The 27,626-nt window shown below is 35.8% G+C and overlaps 1 protein-coding gene across 19 annotated transcripts in view; it reads right to left on the bottom strand.

Moving 5' to 3' along the window:
* The window catches only part of KCNMA1 (potassium calcium-activated channel subfamily M alpha 1), a 423,584-nt gene that overhangs the window by 120,230 nt on the left and 275,728 nt on the right, over window positions 1-27,626 (bottom strand). For all 19 annotated transcript variants that reach the window (XM_064430352.1, XM_064430354.1, XM_064430351.1 and 16 more), the window contains 7 exons: window positions 27,250-27,341; window positions 17,488-17,598; window positions 15,487-15,592; window positions 14,036-14,118; window positions 11,807-11,876; window positions 9,961-10,116; window positions 1,834-1,943 (listed from right to left, as the gene is read on the bottom strand). In XM_064430352.1, the coding sequence (XP_064286422.1) occupies window positions 1,834-1,943; window positions 9,961-10,116; window positions 11,807-11,876; window positions 14,036-14,118; window positions 15,487-15,592; window positions 17,488-17,598; window positions 27,250-27,341 (728 nt within the window). The remainder of the gene's footprint in view (window positions 1-1,833; window positions 1,944-9,960; window positions 10,117-11,806; window positions 11,877-14,035; window positions 14,119-15,486; window positions 15,593-17,487; window positions 17,599-27,249; window positions 27,342-27,626) is intronic.

Below are 27,626 nucleotides of genomic sequence, written 5' to 3'. Positions count from 1 at the left end.
ACTACATTCACATTTTGAAAATATATTGGTTGGAATATGTTCACACAGTACGCACACGTGGAGTTATAAATAGAACTTGCAGACTGATATTAACTTCTGGTTCTAATTCTTCACCCTAGTGTAGACATCAAAAGCTTGAAATTTTTCAGCTATATTGAGTGTCCCATCCTCACTGTCTCTGCACACATTTTGTTATCCAGACTGTATGGCAGCCTATTTACAAAAGAATTACATTCCTAGACTTGCACTTATGACAAAGAACTTGAGAAAACAGAACATTTCATTTAATTTCAGACTTTTAAAATGTCATTGACTGCATGAATTTTCAAAGCCACACTACAAAACCTGCTCTCAAAGTCTATATATTTCACGGATAGCTGAATACACTAAGACTATCCACTGATTCAATTTCCCCTTCGAAAACCAATGCAATGGACATTTTGCTGTCCTTGTCTTTGGTTCTTCTGGAAATTGAGCAGTCAGTTCTTACAGTAATGAGAATACCTATGCACTAAACTCATTAAAGTGCTTGAGGAGAGCTCCAAAGTTTAGACATGTTTCTAAATCTCAATAAGCACCCTTTCTTTATTGATTATTTTATCTCCATTCTACCAGCACAGATAAATGAATGTCAGCTTTATGTCAAATACAGTCTCAGTCACATCTTCCCACAAACTCATATAGAAACTTGACACATTTGAAAATGGTTTGGCATGGAGATTTAATTTTCATTATTGTAGCTTGTGTTAACAGCACAAACTACTATATTCATTCTGAATATAATACACTTTCCTGCATTCTGTTATGAGATATCCTGTTTCAAGAAATCCACACAAACTTTTGTCCCTATAGTGAAATATGTTTCCCCTCAGTAATCTCAACAGAGTTTGGCTGACACAGGAGAAGGGTGGGTTGAGAACCCCTTAACGTTACCAGCAAATTGAAGACTGGGCTCTGTCACAGCTACATCCCAGACAATTTCTAAATGAATAATATTTGTCTAACAGTTGTTTCTCTCTCATTCTAATGCCATCTTTTTGCTCTTGCAAAAATTGGGAAAGTTGGGGAAGTTAGAGGAGTAGAAGCATACTCATCCTCCTTTACATAAGAGCTTGTATTTTACTTCTCCATCTATTTCCTCCTCTAAGAACAGAGCAAAGAGGAAATGAGAGTGCGCTAAACTAACCTGATTATGTGGACAGAGTACTTATTATACAAATCTCTCATTCACAGACTCACTCTAGGCTAAGCATTTTTCAGTGTCCAGAAATGAAGCTGTCACATGGCTTACACTATGGTTAGGTACTATGTGCTTCTTTCTCATAATTGAACAGACATATCTTCTCTGACATATTTTACTTGTTGTAGGTGGTTTTCAAACACTTCCACAGAGCTCTGGGTGCCACACTGCTTATATGACCCCATGACATCTGTTTAAATTAATGAATAGTTTCCTTGGAATGGAACACAAGCCAAGGTGGTCATGTTGACCACCACTATTCAAAGAATGGGAACGATTAGAAAAATAACAGGAATAAATAGCTTGTGAGTAAATAACTCAATTTAAAAATTCAAGTTTAAAAATTCATTTGAGTTTGTTCAAAACCAAAACCATTTATGCTTTCACTTACAATCACTTAATTACAAATCTCTCCTGAATCCAGGCATTAAAATGTTTCAGGTACTTCCATGCAGTGATTGCTTTAATATTTATTTTATTAGACACCATGGCAACGTTAGGACTTTAGCAGCGCGAAAAGGTCTTATGCAAAAAATTAGATTTCTCTTGCAAGAAGGGAAATACTCCTGTATATTAAATGTATTTCTACTTACTCACAAACTGCAGGGAAGGACAAACCCACAAAGGCACTAGACAAATATTCTGTATACATTTCATTTGCAACTCCTTCCAGGTAGTATTTCTGCCACGTATCCTCCTCAATCTAAAAGCAAAGAAACAGATGCAGAGTTCTGTGTAAAAATCACAGCTTTCTTTGAAACTTACAAACAACTGCTTAAACACGAATCAGATTTTAACACATAAGTTAGTACACTGTTATGGCAATTAACATTGCTTATTTGTAAAGGATTTGCTAGAATGCTGAAAAAAACCCCAAAACAGAGTCCCTGTAGTCAGTAAATCAAGTATCATATGCAAAAATAATACACTGAATTCTTGTCAAGCACACTGAGCATGGGGTGAAATAAAGTTGCAGAGACCATGAGGAAAAAGTTTCCCAACATTCTCTTTTTAAAAATCATAGAATCAGAGAATGCTAAGGGTTAGAAAGGACCTTAAAGATCACCTTCCTGCCATGGGAAGGACAGCTCTCACTAGACCAGGTTGCTTAAGGCCTTATCCAACCTGGCCTTGAACACTGCCCAAACTGGGACATCCACAAACTCCCTGGGCAGCCTAGTCCAGTGTTCAACCACTCTCACAGTAAAGAATTGCTTCCAAATATCTAGCCTAGATTTCTCCTTTAAGTTTTAACCTACTACTGTTTGTCCTGTCACTACATTTCATAACAAAGAATCCCCTTCTGGCTTCTCTGCAGCCCCCTTCAGATACTGGAAGATTTCTACAGGGTTTCCACACAACCTTCTCTCCTCCAGGCTGAACAGCCTATACCTCTGGGGAGGTAAGGATATCAGGAAATAGTTCTTCACCAGAGGGTGGCTGGGCACTGAAACAGCTCCCCAGGGCAGAGGTCACAGCAGCAGCCTGACAGAGCTCAAGCAGTGTTTGGACAATGCTTTCAGGCACATGGGGGTGTCCTGAGCAGGATCAGGAGTCAGACTCAATGATCCTTGTCAGTCCCTTCAAACTCAAAATATTCAGTGATTCTATTATTCTCTTGGACCAAAAAATTTCAAGTTTTCAAATTTCAGTATTCCAGAGATATTCTGACAGGACTCAATATGGTATTTTAGATAAGTCTGTGTTTTTATGCCACGGGCTGATGATTAATTTGGGGTTCATCAATCTTTTTCTCATGTTGAACTAGCCAAAAGGCACTCTTTCAAAAATTGCTCTAAAGAACAGGAGGATAGAAACTTGTTAAGAAGCCTGGTGAAATGTAAGTTACAACTACTTTTTTCCTCTTTTATTTTTTTTTGTTTGTTTTCTTTGGGGTTTTTGTTGTGCGGTTTAGGGTTTGTTTTTTTTTTATTTGCTTGGGTTTTGCCTTTTTTGTTTGGTTGGTTGGTTTTGGTTTTCTGGTTAGTTTTTTGTTGTTGCTGTTTTATTCCCCCCTCTTATTGCTGACAGGCTGCCAAGTAATCAGCTACTTTAGTTCTGGAGATGTAAACGACTGAGAGAAAAAATTGCAATATGGAGATGTTCCAAATCATATATAGCCTGACAAGTGGGCTGCAAACAATCAGGAGAAATTTCTTCCACAGAAACTGTTTCACCATTCAGAGGCCATGTGGGATGGTAAAAGGAATTTGCATTGTGTTATTCCCTACCACACACAGAGAAGCCATATCACATTTTTTATGACCCTTTTATTTATAGGAAACTTGCAAATGTTGCTGATCAGCAACTCTATATACAGAAGAGAGATAAAGTCCAGGCTTGGTAAAAAACTAAGAGTAATGATAGCAAGGGCATGTTTATAACTTTTGGTCTATTTTGTGGTTTTTTTCTTACATTGACACCACCTGGGGTTGGAAAAAAAATATACAAATACATTGCATATCTCCCTTTCCACCTTCTTCCCTTGCTTTCTTTTCTTTAGGCAGATGGTTTTGATTTGGAGGAAGGAACTCCAGATCAGCCTATAGCTAAATACTCACCCTTAGTCAAGGACTAAGAAAGGACTGGAAAAAAACAAACATTTCCAAAGCAATGATCAACCTCTACAGATACCAGTTAGCATTACATGAAACTTCATTAAGTGATTGGAGTGTTCAAGATATGACCTGTTAGGATACCACAAATGTTGATTATAGAATTTAAAGAATTGCTGATATTTGTTATAAAATATTATTATAAGATTATTGCAACAGTTGACTAAAGATGATCATTCTGTTTTATCTCCACCTGAACCATGACATTTTCCCAATTATTTCAAAGAGAAAGATGGTCACCTGCCTGGTACCTTTCGTGAGGAAAAATACTTTAGGAGTCATGCCCTTCATTATTTTAAGCCTTTGTGATGATCTTTTAATTTTAAGTAACTGATGGAACCAATCCAGAATGGGCCATACTACCAAAACAACTTCAATCTGTATCTTCCTGATTCCTCTCTAGTACTGAAAACATTATTATCTCTCCCTAAGTCACACTGCAATTCTGTCATAAAACAAATTAGCCACTGCTTCAATAGCCTATATGAAGAATAGCTGGAAAATTCCATAGTGCTATCCAAGAGAAGAAATGCAATTTTCATCTGAATCTTTTTTTAAGTCATGATATTCCTCTGCTCTCCTCCATCTTATACATAGATACAATACTGTTACCAAATATATTTACATAATACAATAAATTCCTAGTGAGACACGGTGACAGAGATATGAAAAAGTGATGTAGCTCTTGCAAGCACAGCCATCAGTATTGGCAGAAGCAAATGGAAACCTTTAATACACCCAGCCCTACACCCAGCAGTATAATTATCAGGAGCTCTGTAGCTCCAAAAGAACTCTCTTGCTCACAGCATTTGCTTTTCAGTGTAATGATGGTTACATGACAGAGATTGAGTGTATCTGAACCTGATCATGCTATATAATCTCTTCTGTCAAGATCTACGTACCACTACCAAGACAGAGAACAAATGCTAGAGTTGCGTTGTGACCTAGGATTTTTCATTGCAGTTTGCAAGGCAAAGGATGGTGGATATCCAATTCCTTTATAGCACAGTGAATGCAGATGTCAAGTCTGCTCCTCAGCACTGAATAAGATCAGCTCTTCACCACCATGGAAAGAGCATAAAACAGGACAAGCCTTTGAGGATGTTTAATGTTACAATTCTCTGTCTCAAACAATATAGATGAGAATGAAAAGAAAGTACCCATGAAACCATACAATGATTTGGGTCGGAAGGGACCTTAAAGACCATCTCACTCCACCCCCCACAGCTATAGGAAGGGATTCCTTCCACTACACCAGCCTCTTCACAGCCCCTTCCAACTTGGATACTCCCAAGTATGAGACAACCACAACTTCTTTGGGCAACCTGTTCCAGCGCCTCACCACCCTCACAGTAAACAGCTTCATCCTAATACCTAATCCAATCCTGCCCTCTGCCAGTTAAAGCCATTTTCCTAACTCAATATGACCTTGAATATTCTTGATTGGTAGTTGAAAAGGATGTGTACAGTGAAAGCAATGTAGCTAAAATATCTCCCCCTATTCATCTATAATGCCCTTTCAGTCCACCCAAAGCATTTGAGTGAATGTCTAGTTTTGTTATGTCTTTGAATATGGATATCTAAATCTGACAGAAAAGTAACTGGGTGAAAACAGTTCTTATTGTCATATTATAGAGTGAAGCTTCTTAGATTTACAGTCTTATAATTGTATTTCCTTAATTATTATAAATTATGAACTACTTCTTTACTAAATTCCATTGTCTGTTGAAATCAAAGCTAACAAATATCCTTAGTATTATGAAGACTTTACAATCTCAGTCAACTATTTCCACAGCTTTCTGTACACAAGGATGATTTTTAAAATTTGTATAAAAACACTATATTTTATAAAACATCAAATATGCTAACTGAGATTAGTTCTAATTTCAAATGAGATTTATGCACTTTTCCCCATTAATACCAATGTAGAATTTTGTAGTGAGTCACAGCACAGAAAGCACCCTTGAAATATAATGACATCCAATTCTTTTTTTGATTCTGGCCTTGTTGGATTTGAACTGAAAGGGATACAGGCTCTACTTCTACTAGTTTCAAAGATACAGGGCAAGATTTCTATCTAATCATGAGGTGAAGGATAGACTGGTGTTGATCTGCTCAAATGATTGACTGAAAATGCAGTCCCATGGTAGACTTTAGTCCAAGACAAATACACTCTTATCACGTGTACTGATACTATGTATACACAGCAAACAGTTTTAAACCACAATAGGTTTTAATTCCTATAATCAATGATTTAAAAACACTACAGTCAGGAAGATCTTTACGTGATCTCTGAAGAAAATTGTATTTGGTAACAGGCTATATTTAATATTTGATCTAGGTCCTGTGAGTAGGATCAGGTAATCAGTTTATTATGCAGCTTCCTGAAGAACCTCACAATAAAATGAAACATTGCATTTCTTTCTAACTCCCCTTTTAAAGCCCTCTTACACATCAAGGAATTCACTGTTCATTCTCCAGTTCTACACTTTGGAATATTCCAAGGCTGCCTAGGTGGTCAAAAATAAAGAGCAAACAAGTTGATGTGTTCCATCAGTGTAGGTAAGCACCCAAATGATGGGAATCTCTGTGGCTTTATTATGTCTCTCTCTCAGCCTGGACTAGAAAGGAATGTTAAGTGGACATTGCATACATGTAGGTGTGAGCAAAAGCTGCTGAAAGAGCCCACAAAACACTACTGCTCTCAAAATAGCTTAGAGGATAATAGAGACAGCTCTAGATAATTTTGATATCTGGAGTGAGGAGTACTGGCTGTCTTACCTATGGAGCAAAGACAAAACTAATTTGGCTGTGGACTTGTGTTACACTCGAGTACCACATTCCACATTTTATTAATTTACACAAAAGTACTAACTTGGCTTGTAGGTTGTAGATTGGCCTGTAGGATTGGCCTGTACAAAATTTAATCACTTTTGCCTATTACTCCATGTATCTGGTTTTTGCAATGTTTTTCATATAGACAGACTTCTGGTATGCACTTGCTAATTCAAACAATACAGAATTTGCAGTACAGAAAAATACTTCCATCTTTTTCTCAGACTGCACAAGTAAATAAAGAGTCCAAATTCCTTTTTGAATACAACAGTAACAGTCTGTATTATAAGAAGACTGGATTTTTAAAATACAGTTTAGAGGTGTGAAGTTTTTCTTTTTTTTTTTTTTTTTCCTTAGCATATAGTTTGGTGCAATCTATCTGTCTTTAAGTGTTTACAGAACATTAATCTTTTTGAGCTGATTTCCTTTTTGTTCAGTTTGGTGCCAAAAAGAATATAAAGGATTCCATATGATATTACATTACTAAAACCAAAAGGAAAATATTAGGAACAAATATAAAATTTTGAGGTTTTTTAGTTTGTTTTACTTCTAACACTGAGCAGACTGTTTACACAAATAATTTTACTGTAAAGTAACACATAATGAGTTAAATGTGTGCAATGTCACCATCAATCATGTTCATTTGTGTCTGACTGACCAAACATTTATGGCACATTAAATCACTTTCTAATCACACTATGGAGGCGGAACAAACCCACATTTCAAGCTTTCCTTAGAAAATACAGAAGTTTCCATACATTTTCCTGGCAATCTCCTGACTGGTGAGAGACTCCACTAAAAATGTTTACCTAAGGAATTTATGAAGGTCTGACAGTACTTAAATTGAATGCTCTTAATGAAAAGGGGTGAAAGTTATTTTGGGGAATGGACATATTTCTCTTCAATAGAGTCCTCTTCAGCATTTCTAATCAATGTAGCTGGTCTCCTACAATGCACTGATGATGCACAGCCACTATTCAGTAAGTTTTCCTTTTCAAGTTTTTAGAGTGAGACAGACATGGGAAAGATCATCCTTTCAGCTAAATAAACAAACCTTTTGTTATCACCAACAGGGTGAGAGTAACATACTGAAACTCAATTTTTGTACTTTTATTTGAAAAATAAAAATCTGAATCAGAACATTCAGATTTTGAATTAGTCAGAAATCTTTGGAAGTGAACACACGCATTTTACTTGCCTAAAAAATTCACTCTTAATTATGTGGCAAACATATTTTTAACCAGTATTAACCAGTATTGCAATCTTAATGCACTCTCTTATGGCATTTTTTTCCTCCCTGGGCCATGTGAGGTGACACTTGAAGTCACACAAGTTAAGGTATGACTGCACACTACTCTGTTTATAACTGTACATAATCAGACACGAGCAGAACTGACAATGACAGCTTCCCCCAAGACAAATTCATTTCTATTTTTATGCTTATTTTGTGTACAGAGAAATACTCAGATGTAATTTGAGTAACTCCTGAGCCTTCAGCTTAAAACTGTTCATCAATGAGATTTAATCTGTAACTGTACAGGAACTATTATAAAGATGTATTACAAAGTAAGAAAACATAGCTGGCTAAAATAATGGCAGAAGTCTTGAGATATAACTTTTGGAAACACCTGTACATATCCAGGTTTTGACTTATTTAAAGGTTTTTAGATAAAAATCCAGGCCATGTACGTGTGTATTTCTAGTACAGTTCCTCCACAGTCAGACATTTGTACATATCATCATTTTGTGAATCTCTCAACTTTTTCACTGATTTTTAGAATCAGTATTAAAATAGCTAGAATTAAGACTGAGGCTTCTGAGGATACCCACATATTTGGATGTCCATAGGAGAAAACTGACCCCTCCTGATTTTGGAAAGACAGAAGGCGAACAAACTTTTCTCATGTACTCTGTTACCAAGCCCGAGTTCATACAACAGGCTGCCCTAACTTGCATACATTAGTGTGACTGTCACAAATGTTTGATACTCCCAAGAGTCTTGGGTTACCACAGCAGGCAGAAGTGAGAGAGACCAAACTGACTGGCAAGGAGAATGATGTTCACAAGAGATACAGCTTTCTTCTGGGATACAGATAGAAAGGATTAATATCCAATTGGACATATGCTGAGAGTCACAGACAGATTCCAGGTTTGCTGAAGTAAAACAACTTTCCTTTTTTTTTTTTTTTTTCCTTTCTTTCAGTTGGGTTTTTTTAGAACATGAATAAAGATGAAGATATTGTAACTGTAGGCAGTAAAGAGCAGAGCCCAGACCTGTTTCCTTATTGAAAACTGGTCTTTTTTGATTAAATGGAATGGTATGAAATATTTTTTCATGGAAGCCTGCTGTCTTCTAAGGATACCTTCATAACAATGTCAGGAATTTATAAGAAGCAAATAAAGACTCGCTGTCCTGCACCAACATATGCACCTCTAAGAGAACAGTCCTGGCTTTCTCATCAGAGGACATGAGGGTATTTTTATTTTTAGCTTACTTGCACAATAGACTTGAAGTGGGCCATGCCCTACCTTTCACTCCAGTGTTTCCCATCCCATTAAGAACACTCGTGAGACTGGAAACTGCCCACCCTTTACATCTGCAATCCGTGTCCCTGAGATTCACCAGGAAGGATGCAATGATTGCTGCAATCGAGGCCTTGGTCCAGTGAACCAGTGCAGCTGCCACAGAAGTCTAACTGGGTTACAGTTTTGCAATCTAAGTCTGAAACAGCTCTTAGACCAAGGAGAAGCAAACACATGAATGATCTTGTGGGAAGTTGGGCCTCAGCTTTAACACATGTTCCTTATTCACTCACAGTCAGAGGTCCACTGGTCTTTTGATGTAAAAAACGAAAATGACCAGTCCCTTTTTTTTGGCACTTTGTTGCTACGTGGGACTTAGATAAATCATATTTTTGTTTTAGCAGCAGCAACTTTTCTAATAGACAAACATGTGGTTTGTCTAAAATCAAGCTGAAACACAAAATGCTAAAAATATCTCCCTGGAAATGGATGACGATTTGGAAAATATTTTAAAGGCTAGACACTTGCTGAATAAAAATTTTTTAAAAACCCCACAAGTTGATAGAACCTGGTTTATTGCCCGATATTCAGCAAAAAACTTTTGCATGGAACTGTGTGCTGGCTGTTTTGGTGTTACAAAATCTGTTATTGTCTTTCTATCTGTTTCACATTTGAGTCACGTTCTCTACTCCAGTCTCTGACAACCTGAATTGCAGACTAATATGTTCTAATGAGACAAGGCATTACCTTTATGAATGACCTCATAGAGAAGAGGTTGGCTAACATTGTTGAAAGGCCTGGTGCCAGGCAGCTCTGGGCTATAAAACCCAGCTTCAGCTCAGCAAGACAGATAGCATCATCCCCTTCTTTCCAGTTCCAGCTTGGGATATTTAGTAGATGGGCCTGGAAAACAAACAAACAAAATATCCCACAGGTGAAGAACCAGAAACAGAAGTTCTGAATTATTTTCTCTATTAATACCTTGATTTTTTCTGAGTAGGCAGAAGCACTTCAAGTATTTCAGAGCTTAATTCTATTTCAGGACTGAGAAATGTTCCACTCTTACCTACTGGAGATTAAATGCTACACTTCTCAAGGTATGCTGGCTCTGGCACTCTGTCAGGTCCATCCTCACACCTGACCAAGCAGAATATTGTAAAGCTTTTCTTCCCTTCTGCATGTTCCTTTTACAGCACTTTGAGCTACTGCCTGACTAATGAGGAACACACATAATATACAAGAAGCTAATACAACTTATATTGCAACTTATGTGAAGCTGCAACCTTTAAAGGATACTAGAATTTTAAAATGTATACATCTTCTTATACAACAACATCTTTTCTATTTCATTTCTTCCACCTTGAAGAAAAGTACCTGACAGTGAAAAAGCAAACCTTTTTTTCTAAGAATACTATTTATAAGGACAGGATGAAGAAAATAACTGAGCAAGACATACCTGCAGTATTGAAACTGATAACTTAGATAAGTACAAATATTGCTCAGTTACTGGCATAACTTGGATTTTCTCTGACATGCAACTTTTATGTTTCTGTAGATACAAGGAAGCACAGAGTCTTTCCTCCTTGTTTCCCTTCCTAAGTTAATTCCAGAGTTCAGTACTTTGATAAAAGCTATTCTTGAAGACATAACTATTGGAATAGCAAACAAACTGAGTATTTAAAAAAAAAAAAAAAAACAAAAACAAAAACAAACTTCCCCTCTGTGGCTGTTTAAAGCAGAGAAACACCTTGCTTTTATTCTATAAAAAGGTTTCTTTCATAACATACAGGAATAGGACATTACAGTAGTTGCTCTTGTTCTAGCAACACGTTACAGGCATAAGGAGTTGTTATCAAACCTTCCTAGTACCAGCTTTATTGCGTATTTCATCAAATGAAAGTTTACCCAGTCAAACTTTTTCTCAAACACTGGGCAGTAGTTGATTCATTCAGAGCTAATAAAAGAAGCAGGCCACATAAGAGTACTGTGTTATCTGATATATCCTTCCGAACCTTGTTTGTCAGCAGTTTATGGACTTCCTCATCTCAGGATTGAATAAACTGACTTCATTGTGTTTAAGGGTCACAAATTTACCATTACAAATTTTTTCATATTTCTTTCCAAAGTGGATTTATCATTTTGAACTTCACAATATTCTTAGTACCAAATCCCACAACTGGGCTATGTTTTATATTAAAAACCACAAATTTATCTGTTTTGTACCTCCTGCTTGGCAATTTCAGGTCTACATGGTCTCACCAGAATAAAAAAAAAAATCACAATAACCTCCAGCAAGACAATAAGAGCAGAACTTACAGAACTGAAGTGGTGAAAGGTCATCAATAACAACTATGGACACTGTAGCTTTGAGAATTAGATCCTAAGCAACTCATAAATGTCAAGATTTTGATAAAGTCCCTTGCATATATAAATAAAACTAAATTAATTTTTAACTGGATTACATGACAAGGTTTATTGAGATGTTTTAGTTTGGAAAGAAAAATGCTTGCGGTTACTGGAACTAGAAAAATTATGTATGAGTGAATGCAGTGTAGCAAAAAACTCGGAGAAGCAACACTGGCCATCACATTACCTTATTGTGGTACTGCAACATCTGAGTGATAATTCTTATCTTCGGATGATAATTCTTTATGGAAATAACTCTAAAATGAAAAAGAAAAACCTATTAAAATAACTTTTAACTGACAGGTTACTTGGATAATGCATCCAAATACCTCTATTTTACTGTGTTGTCAAGTCCCACAATTAAAACTGTACCTCCTTATTCATCTGTCTGTAAAGCAAAATGATTGATGCCAGACCATTGAAATATTTACACATAGTCAAAGTGAGGTAAGAACTAGTGGCTAGTACTAGAGAGCAGTAAGCCTCAGGAAGTATTCAGTTGAATGGTTTGCCCTTATGGAGTTTGCAGAAAAAGAGACTATTCAGATACTCCTTCCTTTAGGAAAGTAATGCAGTTGAAACTGTTACATCATTCTCATCCTCAGTGATTATCTTCAAGTCTTTGAACCAACATACTTGATCAAGTTTCCCAATGATAAATGCCTGAAAAAATAACTTCTGCCCTATCACATATTACTTATTTATAGCTGCAAGATATTCATCATATCTAAGTACGCTGAATAATGATTTTGTGTTGCACATGCAAATTCATCTTAATTTTGATGGATTAATCCAAAGATCAATATAAAAATTGATAACTGAATTAATAAAACATGGGGCTACCTTCATAATCTGCACATTTTCTGCATTCTAAATTACTTAATGAATCCAAGATTTACTCAACTGTGTATAGATTTTAAGTGGCTTGAAAGAAAATTGTTTGAGAAATGTATGAATTTATATTGTACTATAAAAAAAGCATTGAGCAAAATTAAAGAGATGAACAACCAAAAAAAAAAAAAAAAATAAAAGCCCTGTATTTAAAACCTAAAGGTAGAAAAAGAAGATAAAACAATGAAAAAAATATCTGACTTATTATGGAATCATGAGTTTCATAAGACTGAATGCCATAAGTGTTTTCATTCATGTTTTGTAGAATGTATCTTGTAAACGACTGTCTAGCTGGTGCTTTTAAGCATATCAAAGCTAGAACAGGAAACGTAAAGAAATTGCATTATTTAAACAAGTCTTTCTTCGTATTTTCCATTTCTTCATGAATTGTTGAATTAAACATTCAATTTTTTAAAATTAAATTGTGACAAAACACAAGAGAATTCCTCACTCACAATAAAATTTTTGCATTTTATTACATTAAATGTATTAAATCTACCAAGAATGTACCAATCTGCAACTGGAATGTTTTTAATGTATTTATGCAATCAATGTCAAAATAAAGTTCCTTGCATTGCAACTCAAACTACGTTTATAAAATGAAACTAGATGTCAGCCTTGTGTCTTTCTCAGATATCTACATCTCTTGCACACAGTGGTAGTTTCACAGAAGAGCAACTTTAGTAGCATTTTTTTATTTCTCCCCTTCCTTCAATACACAGCATGCAAACATCCGACAGTAAAATCTGTTTATAACACTGGCCAATCCAATTCTAGAGAACTTTTAATCAATCACTGACTGAGATTTCTGAGTTTTAATTTTTAAAAGGAGACTGGTCTCACTAAAACTAGGATTGTATGAACAAAACAAAAAATGGAATGGCTTAGGTTTGTTGTAACTCTAGCTGCCATCTACTGACTGACTGTTTCATCTCCTCCCTTCAGAGACTACAAGGAGGAAAGCAGGAGGAGATCTGGTGGTCCCTAATGCTGTAAATGCCTTGTCAATCAAAACAAGCAATGATTGGTCTTCAGTGTAAAAAAAGCAAGATGGGGACAGGAGACAATTCCTTTGTGTACTCTGCTACGCCCTGAGCAGTGCTTTATTTGTAGGAGCAGGTCCACCACGGAGCAGCAGGAATGAAGCACTGAGGGTGCTTCTGTCCCATCATTGACACAGCCCGTGCAGTGCATGCACTCATGCATGTACTGTTGCAACAACCTGACTGCATTCCCTTTCTTCTCTGCATTCAACTCAGAATACTCAAACCCTAGTTCCTACAAAATGACTAACAGTGTCAAAGCCCGTGCTCCAAGTGTCTCTTCTGACATAGCAAAGCAGACTGATGAAACAATGGAGGTAGGAATTTAAGGTATTCTCACCTCTGGATATTGGTGAGGATCTTTTCATTTCTCCTCTAAAAAAAAAATTATCCTACAGTATTCTTTGAGTGCAACAGATCAGATATAAAATCAGCTAATCAGAGTTAAGAACCAAAAAGCTATTAAAAACTACAGAGTTTACCTCATAATATTGGAGGCATCTTCAGCATCTGGGTCAGCGCAGTATTTATTGGCAAGGATTAGGCACGCATCTGCTGACTCTATCTGAGACACCAAAGAAAAAGGAAACATATAAAGCAACGTCTCTCTCCAGCTCTTCCTTCCTCATAAACTATCAGGGAATCCAGCACTGGCTGCATGAGTGTGAGTGTCACTTCTCAATGGTGGTAATCCAAAATGTTTCTAGGCTAACACAAGTTCACGCCAGGGATTACGGCCACTCTCGTGTACGCAGAGAATTTCTTGAAATTTTCTTGTGATGATCAGAGTAGGCCAGCAGTTCAACTGATGACTCTTACTCTGTATCAGTGGTAATGTTAATCTTTTGTAACCAGATATTGGAATTTAGACTCGTAGATCCATCGGAAGTTCCTGTTGCAGTGCTCCCACAAGCCCTGGAACCTTCCTATTCAAGACAGGAAGAGGTGGCTGAACTGATTTAGAATCTGAGCACCAGATTTAGAAAGCAACAGGAGGACAGCTCATCTTCCACAGGACCTCTAGATTCACACAAACCTGAGCTTTACAGAACTCAAAGCAGATGACAAATGTATTTATCAGCGTATACAACCAAATATCAACATAAAGAAGGGTGGAATACAGAACACAAAATAAGAACACATGATTTTATGATCATAATTAGGACATGCTCTGATGAACTGAAACAGTGTGCATTGGCTTACAAAAATCTTAAGCAATTTCTGCAGTCAAAATGGACAAAAGACATGATTAGTACTCCAGAAAGTGCAAATTACACTATACTAATAAAATATTATTGACTTAAGTAGCCAGTTTACATTCCATTGGGGAGAAAAAGAAGCAAAAAAAAAATGATGTATCTGACAACTTGATTTTTCTTTAATTTTCTTTTTTTTCAAACTTCATGCTTTAAGAGAATGAAATAATTTACCAATTAGAAATTCTAGAAAATAAATATCTCAACAAGCAAAACTATCTAGCTTTATCTACCAAAAACCTTAACTTGCATTTTTCTTTCTGGATTCTAGACAATACAAAAAGGGTTTGGAGGGTGAAAAAATATTTTTAAATTGTTCTGATAAGTTAAGACAACAACAGTTTAAGCAATTACTGTAAGACAATATCTTGCTATATCAAACATTAATGTAAAATACACCTTTGAATGAAGTGTCAATGAAAAATTCATAAAGTGCTCCATGGAATGGCAGACAATGTATCTTAAGTCACTGTTGCTGTAGCTTTGAAGATCTACATATATGGGGAAAAAAAGGTTCACCAGTATAGATATAATTTATTACTTAAGATAATAGAGATGGAAAAACATTCTTTTGGGGTTACATGAAGAAGGGCTTTAGTGTTTGGTTGTTTTTCCAAATAATGAAGGGAGTACGTATAAAAAGGTCAATTAGCAGAACAGAACAATAGAGCTGTTACCTTTACTCTTGCCAGGTCATGGGGATTAAGGACTGAACCCTGATAAAATTCCACCTGAGTGAAGTGTCGTTTAAAAAGAGCTTCCAGCTCAAGGTTAGGGGAGATACTGCATTGGAAAGAGGAAGAAAACACAAGAGGAAATGAGAGGTTAATTTCCATAACTACTCCATTTCCTGCATTTACAAACCCATCTATTTATTTATTTTAGATGGTCACACTTCTGGTGATGCTTTTTCTGTGGCATGGAAGCAGCATGCTTTACTTAACACATAAACACTACATTGCCTACACCATTGCCTTACTTGTAGCTGCAGTGCTTCTGGCCCACCTTGTGCTACTCTCCACATTTATTTTGTGTACATTTCCAAGGGATGTGAATCCAGAAGTATGGGTACAAGCATTTGAAAACATCCTCTCCCAACATTTTACCCAGAAATTATATAGTACCACAATCATCCTCTGCATGTCCCTACTATTCATTCCCAGAACAGCTGACTCTGTTGAATAAAACAGCTCAATGCAAGATCTCTAAAAATCAGAAAATGAAACCAGACAGGGACCCTGAGGCCTCTATGATCTACAATTAAAACAAATACAATGATGCCATGGCTTTCTGTCTCATTTCATTTTGCCAGAAACAAAATAAAAATTAAATGGATTACAGTCAATATATACATATTTACAAGGTTGGTGCCAGTTATATAACGTGGCACCAACCTTGTAAATATGTTTTCTGGTGCCACTCATTAAAATAGAAGGAATTTAATAGCTACTGGCACAAACAAGTAGCAAGGTGCTAAACTTCTTTCATGTGAATGTGCAGTTTCCTGATTCCTATCACCACACATTTTCACTGTGGATATCTTGATCCCCCATTTCCTCTCACAGCCACTTGTTATTACATAGAGAGGGAATTTAAAAAAAACTATGTACTTACTTGAGGACGTCATCTCTAGTTCAAATTGAAAGGACTAGATTAAAAAATTGTGGAAGTACTACTGATTCTTGGTTATCAGCTTTCACTCTCAGATCATCACAAATAATATCCTTAACTTTTTACTAATTTTCTTTGACAACAAGTGCAGAATGCATTGCTGAATGCAAAAAAATAACACTTATAACTTGCAACTCTTCCAAACAGATGCCATTACAGAACAGAAAAGATACTGTCTCCTATCACGTGGCTTTCTGTAGCAGTTGCTCCCCAGGAAGAAGGGAGGAATAATACAATGCCAGCAATGTATTAGTTATTTGGCATTGTATTAGTTATTAAACTGTTATTAACTTACACATCATGTAGAGCCTGAAAGAAACATCAACCTTATTAACACACCTTTCCAAATTCCACATACGAAAAAGGCAAGATACTGTGTGTGTGTGTATATATGTGTATATAATGGAATAAAGAGCAGTACTGATTATCACCATGCCAAGAATTTAATGTATATTGTCAATACATTTGTAAAGTATCTGTTATAATAAAGCTGAATCTGCACATACATTTTTCATTTTCTAAATAGCCTGCATTTTAAAATAAGCACTTTCCTAGAGAGATCCAGGGTGGGAAGGTGTTTTCAGATACCATAAGTTTGTACAACATAAAGTGTTTTTCATTAGTTTTACTGATGCTACTAATTTTGGTTGTTTCCCTAGGAATATTTACTACTGAAAAAAAATCTCTGATGTTATTTATTTGCATTTCAGTACTTTTTATTTCATAACCTGATCCCCACTTCAACTATGCATTTAGCGATGTACCTCACAGACAACACAACAGGGTCTGAAGTCTGTCTGCTTCATACAAATATACTTAGTAGGGGGTTATGGAAAATGCAGGGAAAAAAACACTTTTCTCAAGACATATTTTTAATAAACTTAAATGCAAATATTAATCTTAAGGTCATTTGGAGCTTTAAATATTCTCTGTCTTCCCAGAAGATACAGCTTAACTTAATGAGTTTTAGTAACAGAGGATAAGACCAAAATTGAAAGATTACTCACTTATGCAGAAAGACGATTTCTACATTGACATCATCCCTATCCTTGTGCAGGAAGTCCTTCAGGAAGTTCGACACACTTTCAAGTGTTATGTGACCACAGACAACTATGTGCCTGTTATAGAAAAATCAGAGTTAATCTTGCAAAGCAGGTAAAACAAGCAAGCAAGCAGAAATGGAAATGACAACCTATTGAGAAAAAAGAGCATTAGTCTCTTCTTGATGTTTCTCTAGATCCTATTCCAAATATATATCAGGTCAGCCTTTCTCCTTGGGCCAAGGGATACTCTGGAGGTTCCTCTGGGAGGTTTGCAGCCTGGCAGAGTTTGCAGCATGCTGGGTACAGGGGAGAACCAAGACTACACTGCCCTCACCAGAAGGACTCTGCCCCTGCCTCCCTGAAGGCCACTTGCCTGAGTTGCCAGAGGTGTACAGGTGTACTTAGTGCATTGTTATACATAAAGCAGCAATGGAAAACCTCAGGAAGCTTCAGATTCTGAAGAGATATTTTAAACTTTAGTAGTTTACTTGTGAATTCTGAAGAGACTGTTTGGTACACTACATTACACTAACATATAGGGAAGTTCTTTCTATCTGGTGGTATTCCAGACTTTTCCTGGCTATAAACCCATAGAGCATCAAAAACCTACCAAGCCCCAGGGCAACTATAAACAGCATCTAAAAATAATAATTTGTATTCCTTATACTGTCTGTGCACGTCTTCCAAGAGGACTGATTTGAAACTATGGGTATTATTTTCTTCAAATGTCTCCATCTATTCCTAATTAAGAAATTGAATTTTACATCTGGATAGCTTATAGCTTTTGATAGCAGAAGTAATTCCTGATTGTAGGGGAAGTCCTTTGTACACATCCAGTGCTCTTAGCTTTAGCTGGGTCTCTTCCTGAATGCTCTTCTGATACACTGCATTCCAATGGAGAAAATTTATTACCTCCCTGGTTGATTTCACTCAATATGGGTTCTTTTCTGTCATTAATTAGAGTCCACATTTTAAAAGTATGGCTCTGCAACCTAAAATATTGCATAGCTGAAGAAATTACCAGACTATCAAAAGATTACAAGGTAATTCATGCTCTCAGATACCTGTAGAGGTTATTTGCTACAAAAAGCTCCTGCTAAGAGCAGATGCATTTGGTACAATCCTGTTATGATTCTCACTGAGTAGGGACTCACAGCAATCTGCTCCAGTGAAAATAAAAAATTTGGCTACCAAAACCTTTCACATTTGGGTATCAGGACTAATTGTTTTTGGAGTTTTAAAAGGCATCTGCACTGTGGTTTCCTTTTGTATTCTGATTCAGAGCAGGACAGAATCTATTCTTCTCTTTGCTATTCTTATACAGTGCGTGTCAGTGTCCTGAACAGTGACTGCAACAAAACCTCCTGGCTTTAAAAGAACATTTTCTGATAAGATACTTGCATTCATTTTTGGTTGAAAACTCCCAGCAAAAAAACCTTCCTTTAACGTAAGTCATATTTTTGCTTAGAAGTAAAAGAAATTGAAAACAGATTTCCTACTTGCCCACAGAGAGTTATTAGGTATATTATTTAAGAAAACTTGAAGAGTTTATATTGGAACTTATAATGGTCCAATCTGTTCGGTGTATGATTTGAAGATTTATAACTTCCTCTGTTTGTTTTAGTAACCATTGTATTCACTTTTTAATTTTTTTTTGAAAACACCCTTTTTTTTCATGCACTATCCACATAGTGGATGTCTTTTGTTGTCTGCAAAAGAGTTGGTTAGTAGAAAGACACAGAATTCAGTTCATTTGGTCAACCGAAATATCTAACTTCAGCATTAAGCTTTTCTTTCTGAAAAACCTCAGAACTAGTACATTACTATTATTTCTTTTTTTCATTCTTTACAAACAAAATCTATAAAGTCCCTTGCCATACTGAAAGACATTAGACATTTTTATTAATTATAGGTATTTAGGAGGACTACAGTTTTTGTTAAGTAGCAGTTGTCATTGGTACACATATCAGATGTAAAACTGGTTTAATGAACCAGTGGGGATCCATACTATATGATTGTGATGCTGCAAAATAAACCTTTAACAAAGAATCAAAAGCTTACCAGGAGCCATATTCTATCAACAAAGAGAGGCTAATCCATCCTCTCCCACATATATTTAGCATTCTCAAAATGAATTTGAGAAATATGAAAAAATATGAAAATATTTCAAATATGAAGAACTGGCACAGATGTACACAGTTGACTTCAACTGTGATTCCACATAATTGGAATTCTCTACAGTAATGATTTTTTTCCACCCTAGTATTGACATAATGACCCATTTACTAAAAATCCTCCAGCTTCTTATAAGGTAAACAAAAATGGAGACAAAAAATCCAAAGCTACTACAGAGACAAACTGTTTCAGTAAGGAAAACAATGAAATGAGCAAAAGTTAAATCATCTAGATTTTTGACATGAGATAATGGAGAACATACACTTAAACCATGTAAATAGCACTGTAAATGAAAACAGATCAACTCTGAATGGGATTCTTTAAAAAGGATCTTGTATGGTTCTTCCTTCAGAGGACACAATACAAAAGGCAAATCTTTTGCCTGTTTATTTTGCAAGAAATATCCATTTTATTGGAATAAGTACAAAGAACCTGAAAAAACTCACTCCAACTAGTCTGTTCTAATAATTCAACAATAATAAATACAAAATTCTGTTGAGTATTCAGTTGAACACTTGGTATTCACTTGTAAAGTAACTAAAGGAAGTGGGGTGCATATTGACCTAGATGCCTCTATAAAATTATGATATTTATATCAAATACATATGCTCAGACCTTTTCATGTATTTCTGCTTAGCATTCTGCTCATTCCTTCATCCACTGACCATCGAAACTCTTAATACCAGTAGCAGGCTGCTATGGTTGATGCAGCAGCTTGGAAAGTCTAACAGGTTTTGCTCAAAGAAATTATGGATGTCAGTCATGTTTTCTTATGTAAAAAAATCAATAAATGTCAACAGAGAATCTATATGTAGTCTGCTTGTTTATCTATTGGTGATATGCATTCTTAAACTTATCAGTTTACAGTACATTTCTAGACTGTTGTGCTTTTCATGATTTAAAAACATTACTCAGGATTCTGATAATTCAGCTCAAAATTCATTTGTGTGCTTCTGTGTCTTTCTCTTTATTTCAATATAAACTCCCCTCTCAGATTAATTCTGTCAGAGTAGTAAGTGCTGTGAAGCCACAATCTGAAGTGTTTCTCCTTCTTTTTCACAGAAGACTTGAGCCCAAGGATGATGGTCCTATAAGGATCTCTTATGTAGCCAACGTGTACAGTAAAAAAATAACTAAACTGTAAGCTGATTTCTCAATCTGATTCTCCCATCAGGCTCTATAAATCTCCTAGTACAAAGGAGACAAGCAGAATATATTAAAGGATACAGCAAATGGACCATCAAGCAAGTTTAAGATCATCTTCTCCTACAACTGTTTGTCCAAAAGTAGATTTTTATTATTTATTCTTGAAGGATTAAAAATCTCAAAAGCGTTGCAGTTACTAAGAAGTGTTGCAGACACTAAAATATGTGTCAGCTTTAAAAGTATACAAGCATATGGCCATACTGTCAGCAGAGACGTAACTGAAGTATGTGAAAACATATCTCAGTACCTTTAATTTCTGTAAATTGGACCCGATAGCTTCAACTGTCACCTATTTAGGAACCAAAGTATATTTGTGCAGCTGCTGAGCTTAATTCTGACAAAAAATATCTGTTCTTTCCAACAGGTTCCATGCCTTTGAATTCTCTCTTAATTCATGAAACAGAGAAAGGAAAGCACTCAAAAAGCTCCATTCAGTATGTGGTGGACAGTATAGACCAGTGGAACCCTACTAGATTCTACATCAGATTAACACAAACAGGAAATTGTTAATGTCATGAATTTGAAATTTTCTCTGACGCAAATATTAAGTCACTTTGTGACCAATAAAAGAGTGCATTTCAGCTTCTTAAATCCAGGATAAATAGCACATTTCTTTGTTTAAACTACACATTGGAGCTTTCATCTAAGTCTGTTTGCAATGGCATGCTGTCCTACTTGACTCACTCTAGGCTGCTTTGTTTGTTTAAACTTTGCTCAACTACAGCTTGATGAATTTATCTTGCATTTCTATGATCATGATCTAAAGAATTTTGCAAAGTTTCTCTATAATCCAGTTTAAAAGTCAATATTCTTTGTTTGATGCACACCTCCAAATCAGCCATAATAAAATAAAAGCACAGCAATTTGTTTCTTCTAGGGTCGGGATTAGTGGAGGCTTCCACCGTAGCTTAAAGTATGAATATTCATCCTTTCATTCAGTGTGAATGGCAATATTATTTAGAGTATTTCTGCTTTTATGAAAAATACCACAACATTCAGGCACAACACATCTATCACCAGAAGACAACAGTGAGTAGTTTACTATAAATAGAAGAACTAACCTGCTGAACAGCATGCACAAGGAGCCCACACCACAAAGCTTACAGAGAAGTGCAGGGGTAATCTACACCTCCAGCATTAGCATCTTGCTTGCAAACAGACCTTAACTGACTGTTCTAATCCCTCCAAAACCTGGACTTCATTTTTGTAACATTTTGTGTGACAGATATCACATACACAAGCCATCCTGTTTTTACTTCTGAAATCAACTGAAAGTAGTTTATATTAAATACATTGCTTTCTCCCACTATTAATCATTTTCAAATCACCTTATGTGTTTTTTAACTGCTCAGTGAGTCAAAAAATAATTAAATCCATTGTAAGCAATGCAGGAGTTAAGAAAGGTTCTTCAGATTTTTTAGCATTTCATCCATAAGCAGAGCCAGTGCATTTCTCTCCACAGAAATCATCCCAAAATGTCATGAGTAATTTTCTGCAACAGAACTTGAGTGAAAGCAAGAAGTCTCTAAAACTTGCTGAACAATTAATCACTTCTGCCATCTCACATTACACAGCCTGGAATGCCATGTACTGTACAGTTTGTAGAATATGGTAGATCAGCAGATGTATAAACCAGATTCAGTCTTTCTTGGGTCAAAATTTGAACAGCAACTATTGCTATTTGATGCCAAATCCAAAAGGGTTTTTTCAAAGTTTAAGCAGAGAAAAGGAACTTTTAAAACTTCAACTGAAAATATAAAAGAAGCGCTATTATTGTAGGAATGGAACATGGTATGAGACCTCAAATACACATTTTAAAGTCATGATCTTCTTATATGTCATTTCCCACATTTCCCTTCTTACTTTCAAAAGAATGGATATAGTTTCATATATACACAAAATTGGAAAAGAAAGAAGTTTCTCCTGTTTCTTCTATCTGTCAGTCTATTTAACACTCATCAGATTTTCTTTATCACTAAGTGAAATTTCATTTGAAAAAGTGGGATTAGAAGAATGGTAAGCAGATGGGAAATAGAGACACCCCTGGGACCATAATGTAATCCATGTCACATTCTCTTATTACATTCTCATCCCACTGAAAAAATAATATCTTACATATTGCATCAAATTATTTAATATAAGAATTTAATGTCACTTTCTTTGGAGCTATGCCTCTCATTACTGCAGCAAATGGACCTTTTCTTTGGTTAAGCCTTAACTTTTCTTTTTTCTAATTTGTAATGAAATTCATATGTCTAATGAGTCCAATATGACCTGTCAACTTAAATTATCTGTTTGTCTTTCTGTTTACCATATCTATCTGTCTACAGTTTTTATTTTCCTCTGTGAAGTTTAGTTATTGAATCCCATGTTTCCTTCTGGAAGGAATTTCTAACAGATGATTATTCCTGTTGATATGTTGATGATTTGGTAATTTATGGTTTGTAAATTTAAGAAATCTGTAGAAATCTCTGGGAAGCAGAGCAGATCATGAGAGAAGAGAAAGAGGAGGTTATAATACCTTATACAGTAAAGGACTGTGATTTCATTAAAATGCTTTTTTAATCTTACATATTAACTACAATAATGCCTTGGATAATTTATTTTTACATCTTTTGAATCTGTAATGAAGTCTAGCATAAACCTCCACTATGCTGACAAAGCAAGCAGCTTATATAAACACAGCTAGAACCACAGAATGGGTCAGGCTGGAGGGGACCACAGTGGCTCCATGGCCCAACCTCCCTGCCCAGCCAGGTCATTGCTCTCTCTCTCTCTACTCATGCAAAGCTGTGTTCTACTTTCTGCCCTCATAAAGACTTTGCATTGGATTTGATAGTAGTATGGCATAAAAAAGACAAAATCATTTTCTTCCATGGAATTAGAAGTCATTAATTCAGTGTAAAGACTGAAAAAATCAGGCTGAGTTCATCAGTTTACAAATGCTCTTTTCATAGGCTTTCTAGAGGTTTGTGCACACTGGTTTACAATAAATTAGTATCTCCAACTGGAAAATATTTCACAGAATTAAAATCCAGTCTGATTGTATGCACACACAAATACAAAAATGGAATGGGAACAATCTTGATTGAAAAGTAAATAAGTAAATACAGAATAAATTTTGTATAGATATATTGGTACAGACGTTTTGGTATAAATGCAACAGTAAGCACTGCTGTTTATTTAATAGCTGAAGATGAAACTTCAATCAAAAACTATTAAGACATTCCTGTTTCTTAGAAGTCTCCTTACAGTAATATTACAAAGCAGACATTAGAACTCAATTTAAAATCTAAAAAAATCCCTGTGGACTTTCACAACTAAATGAACCTATTATCTTGTAAGTTAACCAGTGATAACTGTCTACAAACTACTTTTATTTCCAAAGTTTCTATGTATGGGTCTCATCTAAAACAAAAATAAGGTTCTTTATTATGCAAAATGAATCCTGTATAGTTTATGATCCTTTGGGGACTTTATTGGCTGAAAAGCAAAATGAAATGTGAGCTCACATTTGTTACTTCTCTTCTTTAGTTAGTGAAGTTTGTATCAATAATTCTTATGCACACATTCTAGCTCCTTTATAGTTACCAATCCGTAGCAAGGCTCTCCATAGTGTTAAAGTCACTTAGTGCAAAACTCAAAACATACCTAATCATACTCTGGTTTTAATTTCTGACTAAATGTTTAATAATCATGTTATTACACACACTGAGTTTAGGAGGCAACATGTTGTGCTGTTTCCTGGCATGGTTGCTAGCTGGGGTTAAACCACGACAATGTATAAACATATATATAGATGTAGCAAAGCAGATTCCATGCATTTATCTATTTTGTACTGAGTTAAAAAGTACACACATTTGCTGTTTCAAGGGCTGAAACTATATCTTTCACCAAAATTCAGCTGTTTTCATATTGGAAATGCATTTAATCTGGAAACTTTCTGACATAAGAAATAGAACAACTGCAGTTTCTCATTATTTTTGCTGCCAGAATCTATGCTTGGTTGCTCAACTAAAGACCTTATACTGCTAATTACTACCACATGCCCATATCCCAAGCAAAGGAAAACTTATTGGTTCTGACAATCTATTCTCTCAACACTGAATTCCAAATGAAAACTTCAATTTTGGCCAAACATAACATTTCATCAATCTTGTTCTACTGACTGCAAAAGCAACATCAAACAAGGGGTCCTAATGGCTTTTTACTGTGCAGTTCCCAAGCTTAGATTCTCTGATGAAAGACCCACATAAGCAGGACATCTTTAAACTACTTAGTAATTAATAATTGAACCAGAAAACAATGCATAAAGTAAATTGAACAGTTTGAATGCTGATGACAGAGATGAGTTTCAAGCAACAAATTATATGAGCAGTAAAGATCAGCAAAAAAAGCACTGACGACAGAGTGAGATAAAAACAAATAGACAATGCATATAAGGAAAGACAAAAACAAAAAGTGAAAAAATAAAAATTAAGCACGCCCCAAAGCTAGCAGAAGCCTGTAATCTGAAGTTGAGCTTTTCAAGGTGTGGGTTTGTGACTGAAGATCAGGTCCAAATTTAGAGACATCTGAGCAATGCTGGGTACTAGTGACAATGTAGAAGGGAAGGGACAAACTCTGTGTGCAAAACAGGTTTTAACCATATTCCCCTCTGCTGTAACTTCTTTAGAGCTTTGAAAACAGAGGGATACGTTCTGAGTTTGGAACACTTCTCTTTGAGAAAACAAGTATGAATATAAATATGAAACTGTCCTGGTGTCTGTGACAAATAAATATTTTGGGAAATTAACAATACTACTCATTCCCAGAAATAAATCAAGGCATTTAGTTTGTCTAGGTACGTAAGTTTCAACATCAGTGTTTACAGTTTACCTTAGACATCTGAGGGTATCTCAATAAATGCACATATTGAAGTTCACTATCTAATTGCTTGAATAGTATTGAACGAAAAATAGTAGAAGTTATATCTAATTTTAAAACTTTGATTTATCTACACAGTGATACAAAACAGTGCTCTAGAATTAGCTCTGTGAGACATTTACAGTCTTTCTGCTGCACAGAGAGGAGAAATAACTTGATAAAACCATAACCCACTTCAACAGAATGTTGCATGGGTAATGATTTGAAGGGAACATAGTAAAAATTATCTTCTTAAAGTAAGAATAGGGACAATTCATTAGAGAAACTTCTTGCAGTACTTTATTTATATCGTATGAAAAGGACTCTACACGACTGGACTTTCAGGGCAAATATACTCTACCAGTGGATGTCACAATGGCATGTAATGAAATGAAGGATGGCAACACTAAAGGTGATATTGTGCTGTATCTCTCTATATTGCCAATGATATCTAGTTCAGTCAAGGCTTTATCCCAGCACAACCAGGAGCTGGGAATGCCAGAGAGAGCTAGTTTTAACTTGGTCAAAAAAACAAGCAGGCTTTCAATAGAAATGCAATGTGGTCCAATAAAATTTAAACTTTGCCACCAGGCAAAAATAGTAGGCTTGGTTTTTTACCATACTCTTTGTTAAGGCTACTGCCTACTCTTCTTCAGATACACTTAATGTGATACAGGGAAGAGAAATTCTTTAAAATTCCTGGTCACAGATTCTCAACTCATGAGAGTTTGCAATATCCATGGAAAATCAGAAAAAGCTGCATGAGATCTGAATCTGCTGGTTGAACATTGAGAAACAGGGCTACTAGACTTCTTACATAGTCAGTCCAACCAAACAAACTGGTAAATATATATCTCCTTTTTTACATCCAGTAAAACAGAGTTTTCTGAAGTTGTCTGAAAATCATGCAAATTATCGTTGTCACTTAGTTAAGAGACAAACATGATATTCTGATGCCCAAAATGGTGAAACTTCACCCTCGCTGCAGAAGTGAACTGCATATGTAATAGCAGCAGTTTTTACAAGATATATCAGTGCAGTCTGAGCAGTATCCAGGTTCTCTTGACGTAGGGACAAAATGTTGTGACTTGTACCATAGCACAGCCCAGGTCTCTAATTATAGTGTGACAACTCTCCAGTGGTAACATCTGATGTCAAAGAACACGGCCTTGTAAGCTGTGAGTCAGCTGTTACCACCTTCAGGGGCTCTTTAGAGTCCCACAACCACACCTGGTCTTTTTGGACTTACTTTCTGCCTCGGGTTGAGTTAAAAGTTCCGCCGTATTTCTTCCGATTAAGGATGAGAGCAGCAATTTCTGGCACGTAGCGAGCAAACATTGCCTACATGCATGAAACAAAAACACAAAAAAAAAAAAAGAAAATGGCATGCAGAGAGTGTTCTACTGCAGCAGAGGCAGCAGAGCCTCTTGGGATACTTACTTTCTTCCACTAACCGCACTATAGGAACCACCATATTTCTTGCGGTTTCCTATTAACTCTATGATTTCAGGGACGTAGCTGGCAAACATGGCCTAAGAAGAAGATAGGAGACAGAAGAAAAGACTAAAAAGAGAGGCCAAAGAAAGGGGGATGATGAATATTTTCAGAAGATATATATTTTTAAGATCTGAAAATGCAAAAGAATTAGATCTATGCAGTTGTTTAAAAAGAAAATTTTTTTAAAAATGAAAAATTTCTTATCAAACAAAACAAGAGGGCTCAATGTAAAAGTTGGTTTTAGAGAAGGTACACACCTTATAAATAAAGAAAGTGGTCAAAAAAGGAAAAATGGACATGTAAAACAAAACAAGAACAAA

The sequence above is a fragment of the Passer domesticus genome, chromosome 8 (genome assembly GCF_036417665.1).
Source record: "Passer domesticus isolate bPasDom1 chromosome 8, bPasDom1.hap1, whole genome shotgun sequence".
NCBI classification, from domain to species: Eukaryota; Metazoa; Chordata; class Aves; order Passeriformes; family Passeridae; genus Passer; species Passer domesticus.
The sequence above is the reverse complement of the archived record's forward strand: the minus strand, read 5'-3'. Positions and strand labels throughout refer to the sequence as shown.